Source organism: Amblyomma americanum, chromosome 7 (assembly GCF_052857255.1).
Source record: "Amblyomma americanum isolate KBUSLIRL-KWMA chromosome 7, ASM5285725v1, whole genome shotgun sequence".
Lineage (NCBI taxonomy): Eukaryota > Metazoa > Arthropoda > Arachnida > Ixodida > Ixodidae > Amblyomma > Amblyomma americanum.
The window spans coordinates 14,211,263-14,234,701 of NC_135503.1; the positions used below are offsets into that span (position 1 = coordinate 14,211,263).

Here is a 23,439-nt window from a genome sequence, read left to right on the forward strand (position 1 = left end):
CAGGGCCTTGCACCTAGTCTAAGCGAGTTCATTTGTAAGTCATTATCTTGAACATTTCTTGCAAATGTGCGTTCATTTGAGCACTAAAAATTGTTTTGTGATTTCCATTGGCCTGACCCCCCCCCCGCCCTCCCCCTTTCTTCCTCTGCCATTTTTTTTTGTTTTGGCTTCTATTAGGTCATTGTACTGGATTCCAGGAGGAACTGTGATGCTTATCATCAGCTTAGCATCGTCTTTCCTGGGCGGGGTTACATACAGTCTGTATATAGTCAGTGCCTACGCAGTCTTCACAAATCGCTTCGTTTCCAACACCGGTGTTGCCATAGTAAGCCATTTTCCTTTTTAGCATATCGACTTCTGCTTAGAAGGTTTCGTTGAAATTGCATTTTGTATTATTTCTAATCAAGGTAGACTAAAAGAACTGAAGTATAAGCATTTTTCCTTCCTTCAAGCAACTTAGATGCGAGAACGACTAATCATTCACTATGTGTTTAATAAGAGAGAACGCCAGACCAACAAACGTAAAAGTAAATCGGCTCAATTCGTTTCGCGAAGCATTTTCTAGTCTTTATAATAAGGTTACTATGTAATATTTAGGCAGGAAGATGTTATTAATGAGCTCTAAACGCAGCAGAAGCGACGATTTTTCTCTCCGCGCTCCTACTTGTAGGCTGCGTATGCTGAACTGGTGCGCTAATTTGCGCATACTTGTGAGCATAATTATGGTTTTCACAAGCAAACGATTAGAGGGAAGGTCAGGGCCTCCCAATTAAACATTATTTTCGCTTGCATCGTTAATAATTCATTTATTCTGAATGCGGTGAATAATGTGAACTGAGCAAATAAGGCGAGAGATGATAGGACGTGGTGCAGTTAGGAAGAAAAGTTGTCAATGCTTATTTCTACGCGACAGCAGAAATATCTTTGCAGCAATAACAGTGAAGGAAAATGATCGCAGATATTTTGCAAGGAATTCAATTTGCCGACTCCCAAGGATTTATCTGAATATCGTGTTTTTTTTCTTTCCAGGCGGCATTGGAGTTCACATTCACAAGTGGCAACATGGTGGGCTCGATTCTTGGAGGCGCGCTTATCGATGTGAGTATAGCGCATCTTCGAAATACTGCTCACCGTAAACTTATCGGAGTTGCTAATTTCGTAATTTATGTTAAAGAAAATACAAACATGGTGGATGCTGTGACTCTGCTTCCCTTTAAACGAAATTTCAGTTGTCACAATGTACAACCACACCCTTTTGTTGCTGCACTTTCTAAAGATTTCGATTAATTGTAAGTGACAGGAACGTTGAAATTCATTCCGTTTCCATAATACACCTCTAATTAGCGCCTTGAAACGTTTCTAACTCGTGGAGACAACGATCCCTTTACTTTCCTTACAGAGATGGGGATACCCCGCTCCATTCTTTGTCATTGGGACAATCATAATGTTCTCGTTTCCAGCTATCGCCAAGCTCAAATCAGTGCTCAACAAAGATTACGGTAAGAGCACTAAACTTTCAACCTCCACTTCCTTTTCGCGAGATTCTTCGCACCGCTCACTTCTGTAGTTCAGAGAAAATAGTTCTGTTACGATGGTTCATCGCGTTCAAATCGGTTCAAGTTTTTATCGTGGGCACACTTAACACGAACTCTCTATAGCGTTGCTTGGACTGACGCCAGCGCCACGAAGCGTTGACCGCTGTAGCCGAGACAGTGACTCGATACAGACCGCAATTTTATTTTACTTCTGTCTGTCTGACAGACGGGGATAGTGTGCGCACTTGACAAGCCTGTTTCGCCGAGCTTTGGTCGTTGCTGCGCTCTGACGCACGCAAAAAAAAACAAAAAAACACGTACGGTTTAACTTGCCAATCCGACATGGCATGCGACAGCTAGCGCCGCTTTCGAGTCCCGCCTCAAGGCTGCCCCTTGAAAGAAATAAAAAAAATGAAAAGCAGAGCAAACTCCGGTTCTCGGTGCTTGTAAGGTTGGATATCAATTAAATTTGAAGGTTAGAGTAGCCGCAGGTTGTTGATTTCTTAATTCTCTGACAGCGCTCATAGGCGTGTTCTCGCACACGTGTTCGGCTGCCCGGTTCGTCCACGCTGCTCGGGAGAGCATACATTCTGACGTTGGGGGGGGGGGGGGGGGGGGGGGGGGAAGCTGCGCGTGTCCTGAGCTAGAAGAACGACGAAACCGCGTTTGCTCTGCATCTCCTAATCTGTATTTATTAGAAGAGGCAGTGTTTAAACCAAACTCGAAAGTCGCGCGGGCTGTCGCACGCCATCGTGTAGGGTTGCCAAACTAAGAAAATTTCGATAGGACAAGTTGTCGGGCTAGTAGGTGGTGATCCATTGTTGTTGACAGCACTTAAAAACACCGACAGAAGGCAGTAAACACGGAAGACGATGTCGCAGGCGCTGAACTTCAACTTTGTTCAAGAACCACCGAAACACTGCATATATACCCAAAACACATCTCATCTTGTTCTAGTTTTATTCTGCTCTGTTCTATTCTTTGGTTTTTAGCCTTTGTTGTTGTACCACTACTTGTCATATCACTGCTGTTGCCACGAGTGCATAAAATTTTCTCCGCTTGGTGGCGCCTGTGTTTTTGATTATATATGCAGTGTTTCGGTGGTTCGTGAATAAAGTTGAAGTTCAGCGCCTGTGACGTCATCTTCCGTGTTTTCTGTCTTCTGCCCGTGTTTTTAAGCACTGTCAACAACAGTAGGAAAATTTCAACCCATTTTTCGTGTGCTTCTGAGAGCGCAGCCACAGGCGAAATGCGGCGAAACGGGCCCGTCAAAAGCGAGCAGTCTCTCCGTCTGTCAGACATAGGCGAAAGGCAAGCCAAATCGAACTGCGCGCCATCTGTTGTCAACCGCCACAAACGTACCGAGAGCATTCTCTCGGCTCCAGCAGCCAACGCTTCGTCCAAGCCACGCTGTCGAGCGTTCGTGTTAAGCGTGCTGACGGTGGCACAGTATACGCTTCAATTCCCCTCAGTGCGCATGGAAAACACGGACCGAAAGAAACGCACAACAAACCGCTGACCTCGGCTTTATTGCTGTGCGCAGTGCCTACATTAATACGCATCAGCGCATAGGCTGACGCAAGCAAGAAACGGCAAACATAGATGATATGTCACATTCCCTCATTAATGGCAGCGTAGTGTATCACACAAAATCGCGTCGCCCTCAAAACAACGAAATTCTGCACTCCAATACGACATAGCAGACCGTGACCATGTTTTGAGAGTGACGCGAGTTTGTGTGATACAATGCTCGACGCCGCCATCAATGAGGAAATGTGACATATCATCCATGTTTGTGGTTTCTTACTTGCACCAGACTACGCGCTGATATTTATAAATTCAGGCGCTCCGCAGAGCAAAAAAAAAAAAAGTTTGAGGTCAGCGGTCTGTGGTGTGCTGTGTTTTTTTCCGTTCGTGTCTTCTGTGTGCGCTGTGGACAATTGAAGCAAGTTTTTTTGCTGGGAATAACAGCGCTGAGCGCTAAACTCTCCGTTTTATTGAAGATTATTCAAGTTTTTATGCTCGACTGCAGCACCATCTGTATTTCAATTCTACTCATGTTGTTTAGTTATTGGTTATCTTCATCAGCCTGTAGGGCATCACGGCTGGGGTCTACGGGTGTTAACAATGGAGATGAGAAATTAATTAAAAGCATGAAAAAGCTTCGTTTGTTTAGGTACTTCGGCCAATCAAATTCTCTCTTTTAGCCAGTTCTGACTCTGTTCCGTTCGCTAACCCTCTCGTCAACTCACCGGCTTGGTTTTAAATCACCCGTTTACTCACCAGGTACAACCCATGGCGCAAACTGCTAGCAGGGATCATACTGACGGCTAATCACCTCGAGCAGACCAATTTATATAATCCGCGGAGAAGAATTGTTGCCACGACGGGACGTCCGGTGGAACTGCTATAAAGCCTAACAAATATATCCGCCACAGTGTACGATGGCAGGCTGCCCACACTGGCTCTAATTGAGGACACAAGCTGAAATACATAGGAACACTAGTTGAAACTGTGTAAATGGGTGACCGTGGTGACAAAAAATGCCAGAGGAAACGCACTGTCCGATGTCAACCGAAAACTTGTTTTTCATTTTTGCGTTGTTTCTAGGGTTAAAAAACAATGTCAGCACAGTGGTGCAGTGCAAGTTCGGGCATGAGAAACCGGGTTTTGTATTTTGTATTATTTTGTTTGTCATTTCCTTTCTTGAAGGATTGTTGTTTGGGGGGGAGGGGGGGGGGGAGGCGGGATCCAGTTCAATTGCCCTGCTTGCTCCTTTAAAGCTTCAATATCGGTCAGTATAAGTACTACGTTAAGACAAAAAAAGACAGGTATATGTGCAAAATATTTACGTTGATCAGTCTACACAAATAGACACAGCACGTCTCTGGTCGCTAACAAAAGCAGAGCACTCTAGACATTTGTGCGGTAATATAGAATACCTGTACAACAGCGCTCGAAGGAATAATTGCAAAACTATTTCTCTACCCCCCAACGCGTTCACTTACAGCTTGTTGCACATTTAACGAAGAGCCACGTTTATCCCACTGTTCATTTCAGGCTTAAAGCAAGCACAAACGGAGGGGTGTGAAGCTCGTGTGATCATTTTGCCACTCTTGAAATTTCAGGTTCTTTCGCCGAGACACACAACCCGAAAGAAGTCACAATAAACTACACAAAGCTCCTGTGGGACCCCATGTTCATTGCGGGTCTTGGCTGCATGGTGCTTTGCTGGGGCCAGATGGGATTCAACGAACCAACGCTAGAACCAAGCCTGAGAGAGGTTTGTCGCGTACCACGGCAGCCATTCTTCTTCAGCACAAATACGCGTTTCGTCTTCCAATTCTTGCTTCCTTTTTCAGTTCAATTTGACCAGCACAGAAATCGGCACCGTATACACAGTTCAGTTCGGTAGCTCTGCAGTTGGAAGCATCGTGGCTGCAGTCTTCGCCCATTTCAAGGTATATTGTATTTGTCATTTTTGTCCAGAACTTTGCTTTCCGGTCAGCAATGTGAGACCTTAACTCAATCAGCAAAGTCAAAGGAACATGGCCTTCAATTGGGCTTCAGCCTGTCATTTGCCAGCCACTCTGCTTAACTGAGTTATCACAGCAACCTGCCTATGCTAACGGGACCCAGCAAGACGATAGCCATCACCAAGGGGAATATATTTTCCTTTAGAAACTAACGCTTAAGAAGATTCTATTTAATTCATCTGAAGCCGTATGAGAGCGGTTGCGTGCATATTAATGGTAATTTTCTTTCGTTCAATCGAAGCTTAAATATATATAGGGACGGCCTTATTAGCACATGCATTAAACGTATGCCAGCAGTAATTGTACTCGGGATTTTTCAGGGAGAAACATTATTTGCACTCATCGGCCTTGTGCTGTCCGTGATGGCGTTCCTGATAATTGGGCCCGCCCCTTTTATTCCCATCAAACGGTAAGAAGCCCACGGCCAACGCTGTACTCACCTGAATTTGCCGCATTTCTCAGCCTTTTGCCACCTATCCTCTCTTCGTGTCCCCTCACCTCTTTCATTTCATTTCTACATTTTGCCTGCTAAGCAGAACGTTCAGTTGGGCGAGTTGGTATATATGCATCTTTTGTAAAACAGCGCTAACAACGACGGACAAGACCAAGAAGGACACGGGACGAGCGCTTTATTTCCGCTGCCCCAGCTCAGGTGCTTCAATATAGATGGCAGATGCTGGGGCTAGCAAGAATCGTTTCCTTCCTTTTTTATTATTATTTTAATAAAAAAACACTGACTACTACAGCTTGACACAATACTAACAATATTTGTTCGTACAATCCTACCGGACCGTACGCCCATTAAACCCTACCGTTAGGTATCAATATTGCACGCCACATCATCTCCCTAGGAGAATGGTTATCACGAAAAGAGTACATTTCCATAAATTTGCGTCTTAATGAGGTGATTTCATAAACAAAAACCATAAGCTGTTAGTCGTTTGAGTCTGCCTGTTCACATTGTGTTAATATTCAGAGAAAGGCGTCGCAAAGAGTTTTATCGCAGTTGTTATTCATCTGCCTCAAAATGCTGCCTGAAGCCCCGGAGTATATTGACATGAGGTTCCTCTTTATGAGTGCCAACAAGTGCTCCGCACTCACTTCAACTCTGTTCATCCTTAATTCATCGTTACTACCCTGATCGTAAATTCTTATACCATGACTGTGCAACAGTCTATGATACGCAAGCAGTTGTGTCAAGCGGTTGCATTTCCTTATCGGCAAATTTATGCGCTTACAACGGCCCGTCGTAGTGTCTGTCGCGGTCTACTAAAACATTATTCAGTGTAGCAAGCAAACTATCCAAACGAAGTCCATCTCTCCTTTTCCTTGTTACAAAGTATAAAAAAATATTCACAAACTTTAATCTGAATTTAAAATCGATGACATCTGCACAACAATGCTAAGAATACATCTTGGCAAAATATAGTGTTCCCTAGTGCCCGCTGACTTGGTGCTCTTAAGTACGGTTAGAACAACACCCCGCTTGCTCTTGTGTCACCGTAATCGTGTGCACGTATTGCGTGCACGACAGAATCTTTTGCAATGCGATAATCATCGTCATCATCAGCCTGACAGCACCCACTGCGGGACTAAGGCATATCTCCTATTTCTCCAATTAACCCTGTACTGTGCCAGCTGCGGCTGCCTTATCCCCGCAGACTTCTTAATCTCATCCGGCCAACTAATTTTGTGCCCTACCCCTGCTGCGCTTGCCTTCTCTTGGTATAAATTCTGTTAACCTCAACGACCATCGGTTACCATGCTTTCGCATTACACGCCCTGCCCAAGCAAATTTCTTACTCCTGATTCAGACTGGGATGTCATTAAATCTCGTTTGTTCCCTGGCCAACTCAGCCCTACTCCTGTTCCTTAACGCTACAGATATCACAATAACAAACTTTAATGTGCACTCAACATTGCTTGCAGGAGCATGCCCCTGGTGTACGCCTCACAAGTGTTCACCGGCGTTGGCATCTCTTCACTCTACATATGCGGTTTCTGCCACTCATTGACAGTGACACTGTGAGTACAACTTGTACGCCGACACGTGCCGCAGCAAATGTTGCGACAAAAACTACCGCTGTATCTTGTCACACACAATAGAACACCGTGTCTGTCTATGAGAGATCGAACACGCATGTCCAATCGACATTTTTAGTTTCAACGAAAAAATAGCACGAACGCATCCGAGCTTACTTTATGAAAAAGAAATCATTTTCCGAAAGATCACAAAGCCAATTTCGTGGACGGGCCGGTTTTCAGCCATTCGCAAAACCGAAACTTAGGACCCTTATAAAATTAAATTGTTCGCACCCGGTTATCTAGATGCTATTCTGCCGACACTCCACATACAGCATAATGAGGCGATGGGTAAAACTTCGCACTTTGCAGAAAACAGAACAACTTTCTTTCCCAAAAACGAAGAAACTGGAAGAAGTGTCAAGTTTCTGTATTCACTTGGTTCGTCACAACAAGAAGAAAAAAAACGGTAGTTTGGCTATCATAAGTGACTACACAATCTAGGACACGGCTCACGCGTTTGCGCGCTTAGTAGAGCCGAAGAGCGGCTAGACGTCTCGGTACCTCTATGTAAACTAACGTGACGTACGTCAGCGACGGCGCCGCAAGCCGCTTTATACACAGGTACCGACTTTATGAGCTCCAGCGCAACCATTTGACTTCTGTAAAGTGGATTCTCACGTAAAATGGGCATGACAAAAATGACGTGATGAAATCAGGCGCCTTGTGAAGCATCAAGCGACGCTGCATAATCTCCGAGGTCAAAAGATAATGCCCTGTTTTTTTTTTTTGTTAGTGTTGCTACATTACAAAATTCAGTCCTTGGTGAAGTGACACTTTATCAAGTGACACTTATTGCTGCGTCACACAAGCAAAATGGCATGAAGCTGAAAATGTAAGCATATATTTGCGTGAAAGTTATTTTAATAGTGCCTAGGGCCTGTTTAAAGTCAAAGTGAAGTTTTTCGACATTCGGTGACCACTCATAGTTGTTTCAAGTTTGGACCAGACCCCTCTAATCCGTTGCTGCTTAAGTAGCAGCGATCCCGCTATCAGGGTCATATCAAGACTCATGTAAGTCTAGAAATAAAAAAATAATGCAACACATTTTTAAGCATGCGATTCTTCATTTTCTGATACATCTTTTATGGCAGTTGGAAAGAAATTGAATGTGAACATTTTAAAGATAATTTTCAAAATTTGGCAAAACAGACGTTTTGCTCGCAATCGAATGCATTTTCAGATAAAAAGGAATCCTAGCAGGCACTCAAAACTTAGTATGGAGGTTGGCATCATAACACGTAATCATACCTCAAAGTTAAAGGTTTCTAGGTTTCAAATTTTTGGAGGTACACTTTCCGTATTTAAAACATGTTTCAAAATATATCGTGTTTACCTCTTCCTTTTTACTCGACACCCATCTTGGCAGTCAAAATCATACACACCGTCTCAATATGCTGTACGTGGAGTTTCGACAGAAAAATATCTGGACAGTTGAGTGCAAACAATTTCATTTTAATGTGGTTCAAAGTTTATCTATCGCGAATGGCTGCAAACCAGCCCATCTACGAACTTGGCTTTGTTATGTTTTTTATAAAATAATCTGGGACACTTTCGTGCGGGTGCACTTCCATTTCTGTATATTTTTCGTTGAAGATAAAAACGTCGATTTGACATTCGAGTTCAAACTCTCGTGGACAGCACCCACCTTCTGAAGCATTAACATGGCCAACGCTCCGTGAACCTGGTGGTTGGGAAAAGAGCAAGGCTTGTGCGCCTCACGTTATGACATTCGAAAAAATTTGTTCTATCTACAGTTTACATACATCAGTTTCTGATGACTGCGGGCTTTCTTGAGGTGTGAAGGTGCTTACAAAATTTGTGAGAATCGGGGATTATGAAGCTTCTGTTTAATTTGAACTCTAGACTAGTAAAATCAAACGCTAAATTATGGTCATTCCCAGACGTCCGCAGCGTTTAATGTTCTTAAAAAATATCATATTTATACTTGTCGGTAGGAAGTAGCGTCATACAATAAAACGATTTTGAAATGATGTAGCGTTTTGCATAGTATTCCGACGAACGTTGTCATTTATTGTGTCATTATTTTCGAGTTCGAAGTCTAGCCCGAGCACATTAGGAGTTTTTATTTTTCACAAAATCATGGTGTAATTATCAGCAGTCCAGATAATTGTTTTTTAGTTTTTTGGATTTTCACTGTAAAATCTGAAATCGAAAGCATGCATCCTTGAGTCAGAAAATACTTGTTTCTCGAAATACAAAATATATAAAGCCAATTTGTCAATCAGAGGACCAATGAGGCTGCACGCGCCTTCCTTAAGTATCTTAATAAATAAAGGACGTGCTAAATATCTACGCACAAGCTTGTGTTTTGCATGCATTCAAAAATGAAATCAGGTGGAGTGAACTTTCGCATGAAGGGAAATGTGCTTGACAATGTGCCCTCAACGTATATCCCAGCTATTAATGTGAGAGCACGAATGCCTTACATATTTAATAAACTGTTCGTTATTTTTGTGTTGATAGGCTCTTTTTCCTTATATCTCACCTGAATACACTGCATTTTACATTATTGCGCAAATGCATTACCATGCCCTATAAGATAAACTCATCCAGCAACCTTTGTATGTATTGGCAGTAGCAGTGATGTCATTTTGTCGCAAAACCTTTTTTCAAATCCAAATTGCCATGTACTTTTTAAATATATAGGCACCTTGCCGAGATCATACAAGTATTTACAAACTAACACAACGACACAACAGACGACACAGCAGTTAGCATAACAGGCTGCCTTTAATTCAATACTGTATCCCGTCGCATTTCTAGCAACATCTGTCTGCTATCTACCCTGCTTCTGGTTCCACAAACGTAACAAACAGATGATTAAATATCCAGCCGTATCGAATTTAAGGAATTTCTGCTAACAAGAACATAAGCTATAAACGTGAATGTGGCATTTCGCAAGAATGCAGCTAAAGCGCTACAAATGGCAGCCGCCTTGTGCAAGCAAGAGTACTTTCTTTATAATTATTAAAGAAGAAAATTGTTTTTTAACCACCCAATCTGTTTTAACTATAGACATATAATACACTTGCTGAACAGTTAAGGCATGCTCAATCGTCCCGCTATCTCGTGTTATCCACCCTGTCAGTCTTTATGCCTGACATATTCACAGCCTCGGAGTGACTTCCTCGGTAGCAACGCAGTGAAATCTTGATCATATCGTGCTCTTAATTGGTTGGAAGCTCGCGCATCTGAGCAAAGAAACTAAGCGACTCAGTGAAGAGCAGGGCGTTTCCTCGCGAGGCATTTCATCACATGGACGGCATCCTAGTCATATATTCGACGGGCTAGGTTGATGTTCCAATCGTTTTCCTACCACTATAGGGTTTCCGCTTATGTTCGATGCTAATGGAATCAAGTCAAATGTACGAGTGAAAAGCAGCGCACACTTGTATGCTTCTCCCCTGCCTTAACTGCTTGGCCGTGAAATCTAGCACTTAGTCACGATAGGGTTCTGAAACAAGGAATTTTCACTGCAGGCAGCGCGGATATCCCGACACCGTCCGGACAACAGGCTTCGTGTCAAGTGTATCCCACACTTGTCTTTTCATGGGGTAAGCATTTGTCCATGCATATAAGATACCAGGATGACTCGAGCACTCAGCGCACAGAACATTTTAATATATTCGTCTCCTGGGGCTGCTAGGTGTCGCGCTTCTTTTTTATGGGTGGGAACATTGCGGCACAAATTATCAAAACGTACACTAACATTTCTATACTCCGAACCTTTGATTCACAAAGCCAAAAGGCGCGCATCCAACCTAAAGACTCATCGTGTCTTTCACCCATTGTGACGCATAGCGAAGATTCAGCTGAACAAGTAAAGTCATCCCGGCATCCCATTATTATAATTTTTATTTTCCCCAATACCACATTTCCTTCTGCAGTACCCTGCAGATGACTCTAGAACAGCAGAGAAGCACTGGGCGTCAGCCGACATCACGGCTGAAATCGTCACAGAGCTTCAAACTGCACAGAGCATCGAGCGCGCTCCATGTGCAGTTTGTCCGAAATACACACATCATTCGGTTAATTGCTTCCAGACTTGGCAGTGCGGTACGTTCCGAATTGTCAGCGCTGTAAATTTGTTGACGGCGAGGGTATCATGCCCTCGAATTGCCGACGGAACGCTAGTAGCCTAACGTGAGATTTTAGATTCAAATACTACATGTTTAAATGTCTGCGGAGGATCTTGGGCCTCTCTTAAAGAGCAATGTACACGTTTGGACGTTTAATCTTTATGCGCCCACTGTAATGTCAACTGCTGTGGAGGTAAAGCCATGAAGTATTTCGCGCTACGCCGCACTAATATTTTTTTTGTTTTTGACTTCTTTTAATTTTTTCAGGGGTCTGATAATGCCGCCTATAGCTGGCTACTTGGTGGAGGCATTCGGATACAGCGCTGCAACAACAGTTATGGCGGTTCTCCTCGCTGCCTGGGTAAGCTTTCTTGCTTCTCACATCTCTGTCCTGTATTCGCTCTGTCCAACTCTCTCTAAATCTCTGTGCCTCTCTCCGAACAAGGATCGTACGAAATACAGCGTAAATGAGCCAACGTAAACACATGTCGCGAGTAAATAACGCCGTGGATGTATTTTAAAAGCACATGAGATGTGGAGATACGCTCTCTTTTTTTTTTCTTGTGAGCTGACGGAAAACTTTCGGGAATTGGTTGTTGAGTAATGTAGCAAGGCCTCGTTTAACACTACACTGCACCGAACTTGCTCACTTAAAGTAGTTGTTTTGCTTGACGCTTATAGTCCATTGATCTAGACATAATTATGAGACACCATTCGAAGAGAGCCGTCCCGAGGAATGTCTCGAAACCTTGAATCGTGAAAGGGCTGTACTACTAAAAATTATTTCTCTCTGTCAAGCATTGCATTTAGATCTAAACACTGCATGCCGCTACCACATGTGCTGCTACGTACTATACTACAACCATTTCACAGCTCGTCTTTTTCAGTTCCTTTTTCTTCCATTCCCTTTCCATTATTTTCACGTGACTAAAGCAACTTCCGCTAGCGATAACAGTAGCCCCATGCCAATATCTTGTTTCTTCAAGGTTGCGTCAGTGTTCGCCGCTTATAGAAACATATTAAGCGTTCGTTGAGGGCCAAATACATCGCCTTTTTCTCCTAAATCACACGTTGCACGTGCTGCGCAGGCAGTTGCCACCACAGCGTTTGGAGACGCACCGTGCTAGCGGCTCAAACATCACAGATGTAATGTTTGAGGTCTAGAAAGTCAGGGACAAGACGTAATTCCATTCAAAACTGTCCTATAGCCGGCTGTGTATAAGGCTTTCCTATGGCCGTCAATAGCTATAGTTTCAGGTGGATATACTTTTATATCGAGAGCTAAACACAGCTGTAGGGTTTTGAAGCTTTACTGACAGATTTTTCAATAGCTGGAAAAAAGCAGCGCTTTGGGTGTGTATAGACACCTCTAAAAGGTCATGGACGGACACAGCTTTTTTTATAGACGCCCACAGGAAGTGTTTGTACGGGATACTTGTGCAGGAAAAACTGAAAAAGGCAAAGCTATGCTTTCAGCATTGAAAGGGAAACGCCTCGTCCTCTGGGGCAAGGAGCAGGCTGCTGTGGCGACGCGTTCACAGCGCGTAGGCGGGTATTGCTAGGCCTCAGTCTTGGGGCACGGCTTTCGCAATTGCAAGTGTACATTCGCAAAACTGCCGGAATATTTTAGACACCCGTGCAATTCAAGTACGAAACTACGGCTGTAGTTCGTCAGAGGTGGACATTGATTACTTAACTCACATCGGCAAAAAGTGTTGTGGTGGCGGTGTAAATATTGAAGGGACAGTGACGGCAAATTAAAGTTGGCCTGTATGGTTTGAATACTGAGCTATAATGTCAAAGACGCTACTGTCGATGGAAGCGGAGTTTTTATGGGCTAAAAATATCAGAAGCGAAATACGAGAACAGTCTCTACCGGACGTCTACGCAAGAAAACGGCGGTTAGACAAGATAGCGATATTTTTTTGCCCGTGAAACCCTGGGGCAAGGCTACACTGCTGTTTGTTTCCAAATGGTGATCGAGGAGTCCGTTTCGGGCTTGAAATGTCGGGTTTCAATTGAGAGGTGTGAAAATTTTAAATCCAGTTGGTCAGCAACAAATGCGCCTTCTCCTTCAAGACAAACATGAACATGAGCAGAACGAGCCGTAGGAGGAAATTTTTAGTGAGAATATGAATTGCGTACAACTATTAAGAAGTCCCTTTAGGATGCAGACGGAATTAACCCTAAATAAACTATGTCAGCAAATGATTGGCTTATGACTTGAAATCACAAAAGAAACTATTTCATACCGCTGTCCGGCATCGAAAAAGAATAAACTATATTTTTGTCAGTTTCAAAGTAGACTGGCTGCTACGTGCCCATCCCCAGTTTTCCTGGTCATCCAGCAACTAGCGCCACCTGCTAGACGCCGGTAGCGATCACCGTGTAAATCCATGGGGGTATTTTAAACTTGTAATTATGAGAAAACTAGAGTCTCTGCAGATCCGGCGCAAACATGGTAATTATCATGGTCTACCATTCTTTCTGGCTACAAAATCTGAGCTATAAATTGCATGCTCCGCTCATGCTAACTATTTCCGATGGGCGTTTAAAGTCAGTGCGACTAATCGAACATTCGAAATACCATCAGTTATTTCGAGCGTTCAGCGCCACATGCCTCGTGGTGGCAGTCGTGCAAACTAGAAGTGTTCCTGTGCTCGTTAAAGAATCGTGCCCCGTGCAAAGTCTGTGGTCTAAAGTGATGCGAAGAACTCATAGCAAATGTTATGCCGTAGGTAAGGGTTGTTCTGACAGATAATCGCATGGCTATGCGAGGCATCAGAGTACACATTTAGAGCATTCATATTCTGCAACTGAATTGAATTCGGTTTACTACGCATTTCACAGGCCCCAGTAAGCAGCGGAAACGAAATATTGTGCGTGTGATTAGGCGCGTATGCAGGGCAAGAGAACGATTAACATTACTTTTAAGATGCACAAGCAGCCAGTTTTTCTTTGTGTAAAGTTCGCCATGAAAAAATTTCTACAATATACCTAAACAGTTGTGTTGCAACAATCGTCATAATTCTTGTTCTCGAAAAAAAAATCACAAAAACCGTAATTGTGCACACATTTGCTGAATCTTATTTCTGGAGATATGTTGTGTCATTTCAATATCTCTGAACTCGGAATGCACACAGAGCATCGTAGCACAGATGGTAGCTCAATGATACCACGATTATTTTAATTTGAGTAATCCTGAGCACTTGATTACTGCACAGGTTCCTGTCATGCTTACCGTGTGGGTCGCCAAGGCATTCTTCTCGTACAGAACGGCAAAGATGAACCTGACTGATGCAAGAGATAAATGGTCACTTCAAGAAAATCATTTCACCTCCAAAAAATAAAGCTTTTTACTTACAACTATTTACATGGTATTGGTTTCTTCAACAAATCAGTAATGTCTGCTGTATTGTTTATTTCTGTTCAGCGCATTAAAGTATCAAACTATTCTCACCTGTTAACATGCAAAGTGCACCTGCAACTAAAAAGCATGGCTTCATTGATGAAGCATGCTCAATTAATGATTGAAACGATGTACAAAACACGTACATAGAGGAAGAGAAAATAGTGTTCTGTCTGTGCTAGCGTGTGAAGCAGAAAATAAGCAGTTTTCGTTAAGCGCATGCACTAAGCGTGTGCAGATCTGCGGATTCTGGAAGATGTATGAAACATTCTCGAGAGAAGAAAAAGCCATTCATACTAAAACAAAAGAAATTAACGAAAAAGAGAGATAACTTTGTTTTGTCAGCGAACAAGTGCAGCAGGCAGACATTTGCTACAGCACCTCTGAGCATCTCCGCCTTATCTATAAAACATTTTTTCTACGTATGAGCGCTGTGTGGCTGGCCTGGGACTCCAGAGGTGACTAATGAAGGAGAGGACAGCTCCATCAAAATGCCGTAATAAAGATGAAACTCAAACAATGTCATACCGATACGCGAGCAGTTTCGTTAATCCTCTCCCTGAACTTTCCCGTAAACAAATCCAGTGGCACCGCTAAGGTGGCCTAATCGTTTGAGAATCCGCCTCCTATGCGAGAGATACGGGGATTCAATTCCTGGTGCCGCGATACAACGAGTCACAGTTTTATTGTTTGAAAGCATCATAATACGCAACGTAGAACTATAATAATGATGCAAGAAGGAATTACTGAAATAACCCAAAAGACAAGTTTTAACCTCCCCGTGCCAAGACAGGCTCCTTGCTAAAGTTCTATAAATGCCTGAGAAACCTCTCACTGAGAAATCGCTTTGCCCATGAGATCACAGCAGCCGTACCGAGCATGCAGGGGTCAAAATCAGGACGAGTTAAGTTGAGTGTGCTTAAGAGGACTGGACTCCTCTTAATATTGCAGCGGACATATATTTTAATAAATGCAATCACAAGCTATGCAAAGAAAATAAAATGAACAAGCAACCTCTGAGAAAATGTTAAAAAGAAAAGAAAGGTGCAGAAACATTATAAACAACGAATAGGGAACTGGTAACTATTAACCAACGCTTCAACATCCACTTTCTTTATTAATACGCACTTTTTGGAAACTGCTGTGTGCCGTGCCTAATGACCAAAGATCAGTTATGTGCATTTGAGCGCCGAGATTCTTTGCGAAGGAAGTAAGCGGTACAAACACCGGGCAATCACATATTCCCGATCAATCTTGACAATTGCTAGTGCACGGGACTGTCGCAGGGATAGTGATATAGCAAGGCTCATAAACAATGATGAGCTTATCCGCGAAAAAGGTTCATTGACATTTCCTGCTACATAAACCGGAATTGCACTTCGTATAACGCAAGACTAATGTGCAAAGCATGCGCCATTAAAACATTCCTAAGTGTATTGTTTTAATGATGACCATCTCTTCCCCCATGCACGAATAATTCTCATGCATAATTTCTTCATGATTATATACACAATGTTCGATCTCTCGGCCCTGTTGCATGTACCAGAAATTAGAAGAATCCTGTGGGGGAATTTCTGCTGTCCGTCTTCCAAGCATCATTTCACATTCAAATTAACGTCCCGCTCATCTCCCACACAAACGTGCCAAGAGAACTTCATTACTCTGCTGCGAACCAGGATTCAACTGGCTCCGAACTCTTTTTTTATTCCAATAGGCTTTATTGTCGGAAAAAGCCAACTGGGACGGGAAAGGCGTCAAGCGGAAAGACTGAAGAAAATTAGTTGTGACGAAAAGAAAGGTGCAGTAACTACAATTCTCACATCCGAAAAATCACGAACAGAAGAGGCAGACTCAAAGAGGAGGATGCATCAAGGGTGGCAACGGCGGTAATCATCCGCCGATGTACTTTCACCCCCTTCCACAGCACCAAAACGCGAAAAGAGAAAATCGAAGCACATTTTAGGGGCTGCAGGATAATCTGGATCTGAGCTAGCTGGTTCATAATGCACTTAAAACAGCAGCCAACGAGGGACCGCATGCAGCAAGGAGACAACACGAGGCTGAGGCGGTGATTCTTTGCACAGACGGGTTCTCCCAGAACCTCTCGAAAGCAGCCGCAAGAAGTGAGGTGTCTGTTTTTTCCCACGTCTAGAAAAGCTGTTTCAATGTGGGCGAAGGTGAGTAACACATGCAAGGAGCCCAAGTGTGATACGCGCTACCAGAAGCCGTGCACGTCTTGTAAGTTTGGCGTTGTGTACAAGTTCCCCGTGTTATGTGGAAAAGTGTATATGTACAAACGGGTAGGTACTTCAACGAACACGTGATGGAGCGCGCAAGGTTCGGCAACAACGCCTGGGAAGGGGAGGGGGGGGGGGGGGGGGGGGGGGCATTTGGCCCACCACAGAAAGCATTGCGAGCCCACTGGATGCGTCCCGCGCTGCGCGAGTCTACCTTTTTGGACAAAAATAGCGAGCAGTTAAGACGTGAAGTATACTGGAAGCTGTTGCGATCAACGACAACAAGGAATCCTGCATCAGTACCGCATCCGTAGTCCACACCGAAAAAGAAAAAAAGATAGCTTGGAAAGTTTTATAAGTTTTAACGCTCCACTTTATGAGAGATGAGTGGTTCTTGTTGCCCATTTTTTAGCCGTTTTTTTTTACTTATTTCTTAGCTGGTTTTTTAGCAACATGTTTTCTTACATTGGTTTTGGTTTTTTTATGACTTATAACGTATAATCTGGGATAGCTCTTTACAACCCGAGCGAAGGAAATCAAAACACAAAGGATCCGGCTTTATGGACAAAAACCCACTCCACCGCGACGAAAGACGAAAGGTGAAGGCAAGGAATACACAAAACTCGATTATGCAATAGAGAGCAAATATTCTATGTGTAAATGGGAGCATTCACTAGGGTAGAGAAGCGGCAGTGGTGACAGTCACCAACAACCCAGAGAAATGTATAACAAGCCCTACCATCAGGGACAAAGACGGCATACAGGATGCAGAGGAAGTCACGTCAGCGCTAGTCATAAAGCATGCAAACACCACTGAAAAAACCATAATGATGTGCGCGACTAGCAAAAAGCATGCAAGGCCTACCTTAATGGGAAGATCTACAGTGCAGTCGCAAACATAATGAGAAGCGACAGACAAGGAGAGAACACCAAACACAACATAATCCCAGCACACGATGGAGTAGAAAGAAACGCGACGGCTGACAGGACATCCCAAGGTCACACATCCCGAGAAAGTATTTGACTCAGTGGAAACATCAGCAGTCATGCAGGCATTGCGGAATCAGGGTGTAGAAGAGTCATGTGCAAATACTGGAAGGTATCTATCACGACTGAATAGCTACCATAGTCCTCGATAAAGTCGGCAATAGAATTCTAATAAGGGCGGTTCTCCGGCAGAGAGACACGATCTCGCCAATGCTATTCCCCGCGCCTGTTTACAGGAGTTTGTTCCGAGGCTTGGATTATAAGCAGTTGGGGATAAGAGTAAACTGAGAAAACATAAGTAATCGGCGATTCGCTGATGACATTGCATTGTTAAGTCACTAAGGAGATACACTGCAAAGCATGATCAATTAGTTGGACAGGCAGAGCAGAACGGCGGGTCTGAAAATTAACATGCAAAAAGCAAATTAAATGTTCTACAGTCTCGCGAGTGAACAGCAGTTCACAAATGGAAGCGAGATACTGGAAGTGGCAAGGGAATACATCTACTTAGGTTAGGTAGTGGCCGCTGATTGGGATCATGAGTGAGAAATAACTAGACGGATAAGAATGGGGTGGAGCGCATATGGCAGATTCTCTCAGATAATGAATGGCAGTTTACCAATTTCCCTGAAGAGAAAATATACAACAGATGCATATTACCGGTACTCACCTATGTGGAAGAAACATGGAGGCAAACGAAAAGGGTTCAGCTTAAGTTAAGAACAACGCAGCGAGCCATAGAAAGGAAAATGATAGGTGTAACGTTAAGAGATCGGAAGCGGGCAGAGTGGGTGAGGAAACAAACGCCTGTTACTGACATTACAGTCGAAATCAAGAGGAAGAAATGGGCTTGGGCGGGGCATGTACTGCGAAGGCAAGATAACCGCTGGTCCTTAATGGTAACGGAGTGGATTCCAAGAGAAGGCAAGCGTAGCAGGGGGCGGCAGAAGGTTAGGTGGGCGGATGAGATTATGATGCTTGCGGGCATAGGGTGGGCGCAGATGGCAAAGGACAGGGTTAATTGGAGAGACATGGGAGAGGCCTTTGCCCTGCGGTGAACGTAGTCAGACCGACGATGATGATGAAGATGATGATGATACGAACCGCCCTTTCCGGGGTGCGCTAGGCTACAAGCCGTTTACTCCTATCTACGTGGATTTCTGTTTGCTGAGTACAATTTTATTATGTCAAGTGCACAGGTACCATCTGAGAATGCGGAAGCGTCCAGCGCCTGTACACGGGGCACATAATTTTTCTGTGCCACTGCAGGTAGGAGTGAAGAACTGCAACTGATTGTGACACGTTCTTCATAAATGTAGAGGACAGAACCGAGGAAAACCACGCATCACGTCCCCGACAGAGCAGCAGCCCGGAGGCACAGACGTTCGCGGAAGGAACCATTGCATATCTCTGCCTGTGATGGTTATCTAGTGTTTTTTCCCACCGCCAAACCACGATACGAGAGAGAATACGGAAGCATGCTGCACCTGCTCTGTGAAGGCTTCGCGCACGTCAGAGAGCAGTTGCACGAGACGTCAGTACGTCGGCGGCTTGGACTTGCGGCCGCCACGATCAATGGCAATTCCGCTTCCTTAACAACCACCTGTCTCTCGGTGGCCTAACAGCCTAGAGGATTCTAACTCTTCAGAACTTGGCGTTCACCTTTATTCGAGGCCACGTTGTTGGGTTCCAAAAATGAGTCTGTCATATGCTCTCATTGTTCAACTTGCAGCAAGAACCCGACAATCTTTGATTATTTGGTTTCAAGGGCTGTTGAGTTGCTGAATTGCTACTAGGGCCGTGGCTTCCTGCACGTCGGACACTGCGCTGAGACTCTTCGATTACTGAAAACGAGGCGGCCTTCAAGACGGCGGGAGACGCGTGCCTGATTCATGTCTTTTCTTATTTATTCAATTTATATAAAAGCCCGAGCGGGTGTTTCATAATGGGATTACCAGAACATTCGTGCGCCCACTTTCTCCTATGAGACTACTGTCATTGTCAAGACCAACGAATATAACTGGCTTGGTGTCGTAATAGCTTACTGTGCTTCTGGCACCGATGCTCTGAATTTACTAAATGCAGCGGTCTTAGTATAACTTCGTGTTCTGGTCTTTTACAGTTTTGACAGAGTTTCCAGTATAGCTCGAAATTGCATTTTCCTTAGCATATCAGTACCAGTACACATCAGCTAGGACTGAGTAACACGTGCCGTAGCAGTTAACACTGTCCTTACTGCGGTCATTGAAATCGTTCAAATTGAGCGATAACGCAAAATGGCCCCTTCAGAGCGATTCGAGTCGTTTCCGGACAAGTAACAGCATTCATTGTTTTGCAAAGGGATTTACTTCTGTTTCGGAATCGGCGTCTTTGTCAGCCGCGTGAGGAAGCATTTTTAAACTTCGCGCCCTTCAGCATGGAGCGATCCCGCAAGCAAGGTGGCGTCCTCTTCTCGATCTGACCCTGCTCAGAAGCCATGCTGCTGTCGTAATTTCACAGAATCGACGCTTGATTCTGTAGGTGCAAGGGACAGCACAGTGGGAAATATGACATTCATCCGTCTTATTTTAGTTCGGACAGAGATGATTGCTCCTCCTGACCTGGACTATCTGCAGGTGCCCGTCTGTGACTTTCGTTACCGTCGCTGCCGTGGAGATTCACTGCTTTCAGGGCCTCTCTGAAGGTGCCGGTTATGTTCTGAGCGATTCTGTGCCACCATCGGTGTAGCAGACAGAGTTATCCGCCAGGTGGCCCAGGGTCTTCCATATAGCACTGCTGTCCGGAATAGCCTGAAGCGCTGCGCGCGAGCAATTGATTTTATATTTGCTGACCAGAAAGTTTAGCACAAGGAGTTCCGAAACTACGAACTCTCATTTCTGGCAGAAAAACACACAAGAAAGCATACTTAAGATTATCCTTTCTTTTTTCACTGGATATGTCTAAAATTTTTGTGACTTTTTGTTCGAGTCTCAAATTTTGCCAATCAAGGATTTTGTTCTTCTGAAAGAAACATATATTAAGTTTTTCTTTTCTTTGTGTCATTGAAAAGATAATTCTACTAACTACACAACTGTTGCTGCGTTAAAGAAAAACTTTTAAACGAGTAGGCGCAAAAATTTTATGCACATCAACTCCAAATTCTCTGGTGTCCCGCGGTAAGGAAAGAGGTAAACTATCGGACTGACATCTGGCTCCGGTTGGTGCACGCTGGTGAGGAAGAACTGAAACGGCCTCCTGCACGACGACCTCGGCGAGCTTGAAAAACCATAAGCTTTGGAAATCGGGCCGAAATTTCAAAACGCTCTTTTCCTCAGAGGGTCGCCATCCTTCAGATTTTTTTTTAAATATTCATTTAAATAATGCGGCCTCCTTTGGAGCGCCCTTTTCTTGAAGTAGGCACAACGTTATCGTCACGATTCCTTACCTCGCTCCCTCACCTGAACACCTGCTTCACTGCACGACCATTCGCTCTGCGCTTGCGCACTAGGGCGTCTCCGCCAGCTCCGACAACGAGTTCACAGCGGCACAGCCAAAATTCGCTACTGCCACTGCACTGCAGCTGCAATGCATCTGCGTTGTAAACAATAGGACCTGCATTGTAAACAATGGGACGTTGCTAGACCAACTTTTCTTTCCAAGCCATCAAGGTAAGAACATTGCACCAATACCCGTGTATTGCAATATGAGCATATAAAGGCGCGCGTACCTCAAACGAATGCAAAGTTGAAGATGCGTGTGTACTTACTTTTTTCTAATGTGTATATTTCTATTAGTAGCCGCATATTCTCCACCGTAGACGCGTATTAGGTGCTTCTCGTTGCTCTTAGTGCTTCCTACCCCTAGCTGGGTAAGGGACGTTGGTGCACTCCCAGTGCTCAACGCCTACGACTGACCCAGACAAAAGCGCGATTCGGACCGTGGCCAAGATCACCAAGTTATTGCAATGCTCTCATCTTTTATGAATGTCCTGGGAGCTATGCTTTATATCCTGAGCACGCCAGGAGCACACAATGCATTGGATGTACTGGACGCGTTACATCCAATTCTTGCGGCTCAACTCAACTGCAGCCCGAAGGCTGCACTTGACGTAGTCATCCAAGGACCTGCACATAAATGGACCCTGCGGTACCCAAAGAAAACCGCATTGTTTTGCTACCTGAGAGCGACTGGCTCGAGGGACAAGTTTTGACTGTGCTTCTCTCTCCTTCCCTTTTTCCCTTTCCAATGCCTTCACCCTTCCTACCCACTGCAGTGTAGCCAAACGGAACACCCTTCTGGTAAACATCCTTGGCATCCCTCTACCTCTTTATCTCTCTCTCTCTCTACCCACGAAGTGGCTAATGACGTTTCGATGATTAGATAGGTCTTTTCAAAGCTTTCTTTAATTAAGGAAGCATGGAGAGCTCCACATTTGAGGTAAGGCAACAATGTAAGCCAAGGGGCGTTCTGAAATTTGAGCCTTAATTAGTGTGGGGGTTGCCACTTTTGACAGAGTGAAACCCGCTTTGAGCTCTCTTATCTACCCCACATAACTCCATTTCTTCATCCCCCACACGGCCTCGCCCATTCCTTTCCTCTCCTCTCTTCTCGCAACAAGACACCTAGATGGCGCTGCGATCCCACTTGCTGGGAAATTTCTAGAATATAACAGTGAGCACTCGAGGATAAGGCGGACGAGAGGCTTATAAGATATTTGTACGGAAATGTAAACAGTCCCTTAAATGAAAGACTCAAAGATTGTTAGCTTTTTTCATTAAAATGGAACAAGTAACTAACATTGAAAAATGGCCCTAATTTATACTGATCTGTGTGAATACTGTCCGCTCAGACGTACAACAAACGGAAGCAAGGTACAGACTCCCACGACACGTAGGATAAAAGTTGTTGTGTTCACAAGGCGGACAGGCATATATGAACCGATCGAGGAGAGATGAAAACAAAACACATCAGGATTAATAAAGCAAAAAATAGACACGAAAATAATTTATCATTTTTGCTTTCAAATCATGAAATTTTTTCAAGCTCTTCTGTTTTGCTAGGGTTATACAAGGCCCACTGACCCAAGTGCCGTCGTCAATGATGATGGCCGACTCCAAGACTTCACATTACTTTTGCTTGTCATGCGTGCTATTGCATTTGCGTCAAGCAAAAAGTAGCTTTAAATATTCCATTTGGGCTTGCAACCGCTACGCGAGCACGGTAACTTCACGGCTGCCATAACGTTTCTATAATCACGCTTACACGAGCAAGCTGTGCTTTCGCAGTGCGTCACCTCTATTAATGTTACATCTGATGGCCTAGAAATGTTATGCTAAGCGCTGCTGCCCCATGAATGTACACGGTGCTACGGTAAAAAACCTGACTAGTGATGCAAGCTTTCCGTGAATTTATCATGTTGAACTTATTGAAACCGCGACCTGAACATCACAGTCGGTTATTAACCCTTTCATCGACGGTTTCCCGTGGCACGTGGAGGAGCCTCGACAGCCGTTTGTCGTTCTGCCAATTAGATACCAACGCTGACACTTTATTTGCGATGATTCTAGCATT

The 23,439-nt window shown here is 44.2% G+C and overlaps 1 protein-coding gene across 1 annotated transcript in view; it reads left to right on the top strand.

Moving 5' to 3' along the window:
- The window catches only part of LOC144098530 (MFS-type transporter SLC18B1-like), a 33,945-nt gene extending 19,328 nt beyond the window's left edge, over positions 1–14,617 (top strand). The window contains exons 4-13 of the mRNA XM_077631248.1: positions 178–325; positions 1,030–1,098; positions 1,400–1,499; positions 4,664–4,818; positions 4,898–4,996; positions 5,392–5,480; positions 7,001–7,096; positions 10,657–10,731; positions 11,524–11,617; positions 14,481–14,617. Coding sequence (XP_077487374.1) covers positions 178–325; positions 1,030–1,098; positions 1,400–1,499; positions 4,664–4,818; positions 4,898–4,996; positions 5,392–5,480; positions 7,001–7,096; positions 10,657–10,731; positions 11,524–11,617; positions 14,481–14,606 — 1,051 coding nt within the window. The 3' untranslated portion in view covers positions 14,607–14,617. The remainder of the gene's footprint in view (positions 1–177; positions 326–1,029; positions 1,099–1,399; positions 1,500–4,663; positions 4,819–4,897; positions 4,997–5,391; positions 5,481–7,000; positions 7,097–10,656; positions 10,732–11,523; positions 11,618–14,480) is intronic.
- Positions 14,618–23,439: the final 8,822 nt, after the last annotated feature.